This window comes from Penaeus monodon, chromosome 32, assembly GCF_015228065.2.
Source record: "Penaeus monodon isolate SGIC_2016 chromosome 32, NSTDA_Pmon_1, whole genome shotgun sequence".
In the NCBI taxonomy this organism is placed as follows: Eukaryota; Metazoa; Arthropoda; class Malacostraca; order Decapoda; family Penaeidae; genus Penaeus; species Penaeus monodon.
Genome location: NC_051417.1, coordinates 22,641,636 through 22,643,052, shown reverse-complemented (window position 1 = coordinate 22,643,052; position 1,417 = coordinate 22,641,636). Strand labels below are relative to the sequence as shown.

The window sequence follows — 1,417 nt, the reverse complement described above, 5'->3', positions numbered from 1 at the left end:
CGTCGTCGTCGTCGTCTCACATTGCACTGATTTTCCACTTTACAAATTTGTTACCTTTCATCTCTAGATGCTTCCATAAAAGTATGAACAAGAATGGTCTATCTCAATGCCTGTAATTTCGACAGAAAAAATAGCAAACTTTAACTTTTAGTTTTATTTTCTACGTTTGCCACAGTGAACACAAGACGCTTCAGTAATTCCTACCTCATCCTCATGGTATGTCTTAATGCCTTAATCGAGGTTATGATTATATCCATGTTTCTACTAAGAATCTGTAAATCGTACTACAACTCTAGTCCTTGTATTTAAAGATATGTCGGTAGGCTATAACGATGTCACAAGCTTGGTATTTGCTTATAACCATTAAATCCGAACGAAAATATTCACGTCTAACAAAATTTGTGCATAAAATTCCACTACCACGTTTCGAGTAATTATTCAAAACGAATCGGCATGAAAATGAACTACTGATTTCATTTCCTCCCGAACACCGGCAACTCCAATAATAAAATACGATCATATTAACATCCAGACACTAATTAAATATGAAGAGCAACAAGCGCCAAGCGAGGAAGATGCCATCGGAACAGCCGTGTATGTCAACACGCCATCTTTAACTGGAATTTTATGGCAAAGGAACAAATCTCTGGTGATAATCGGGTCGAAAATTATGACACTGCTTTGGTAAAAAGTGAACCGGCAGATAAGCACAATTAGTCGGGATAGTTATACGCATTTCAGTTTACAATGATTAGCGTTAAAGGGGGCTACAATTAAACAATGTAGTGACCAGTATTTTATAAACCCCTCATGGTGAACGCCATTTTCTTTTACGTCAGACAGAGTGAATACTTCTTTTTCACTTACAATATGCATTCGTATTTACGGGCACATATATTTTATGAAAATATTATGGGGCCCTTTGTCTACCAATATAGATCTACCTGAAATGCGCGTCTATGCAAAATCATGTCCGTTGTATAGCTGATAGACCTACATGCTTACCATTTTCGTAAACTGCCTACATGAAATAAATATCAAATTAAATAACAATTCAGCGAATTTTTTTATTTGCTATATCATGTTCGATCGACAATTCGTACATAAAATGGGTATGAATGGCTATTTATTTATTATTACCTGTAATTCGAATGTCCTTCGATCTGCGTTTCCTCTCCAACCATCTTACTTTCTGTCGCCATTCTTCTAGATTGGCCGTCAAGTCGAAATTTGCTGTCTGCTGCTTGTTGCCGCCGTCCTTTTTGGGTCCCTTGGCGGCGCGGAGGGGCAGGGTGGCCGTGGTGTTGTAACTGGTCTGCTCCTCGTCCTGCTCTGCGCTCGCGTCGGCTGCAGGCAAGCGGGGCACGGGCAGGTCCCTCTTGATATAGGTCACACTGGGACACACCTCACCCCAAGA

General features: G+C 39.9%; 1 protein-coding gene across 1 annotated transcript in view; it reads right to left on the bottom strand.

Annotated features, from left to right (window-relative positions):
- Positions 1-1,417, bottom strand: part of LOC119593605 — a gene marked incomplete in the record, with an annotated part of 44,688 nt that overhangs the window by 42,536 nt on the left and 735 nt on the right. The window contains 1 exon segment of the mRNA XM_037942560.1: positions 1,141-1,408. Within this exon segment, the coding sequence (XP_037798488.1) occupies positions 1,141-1,408 (268 nt within the window).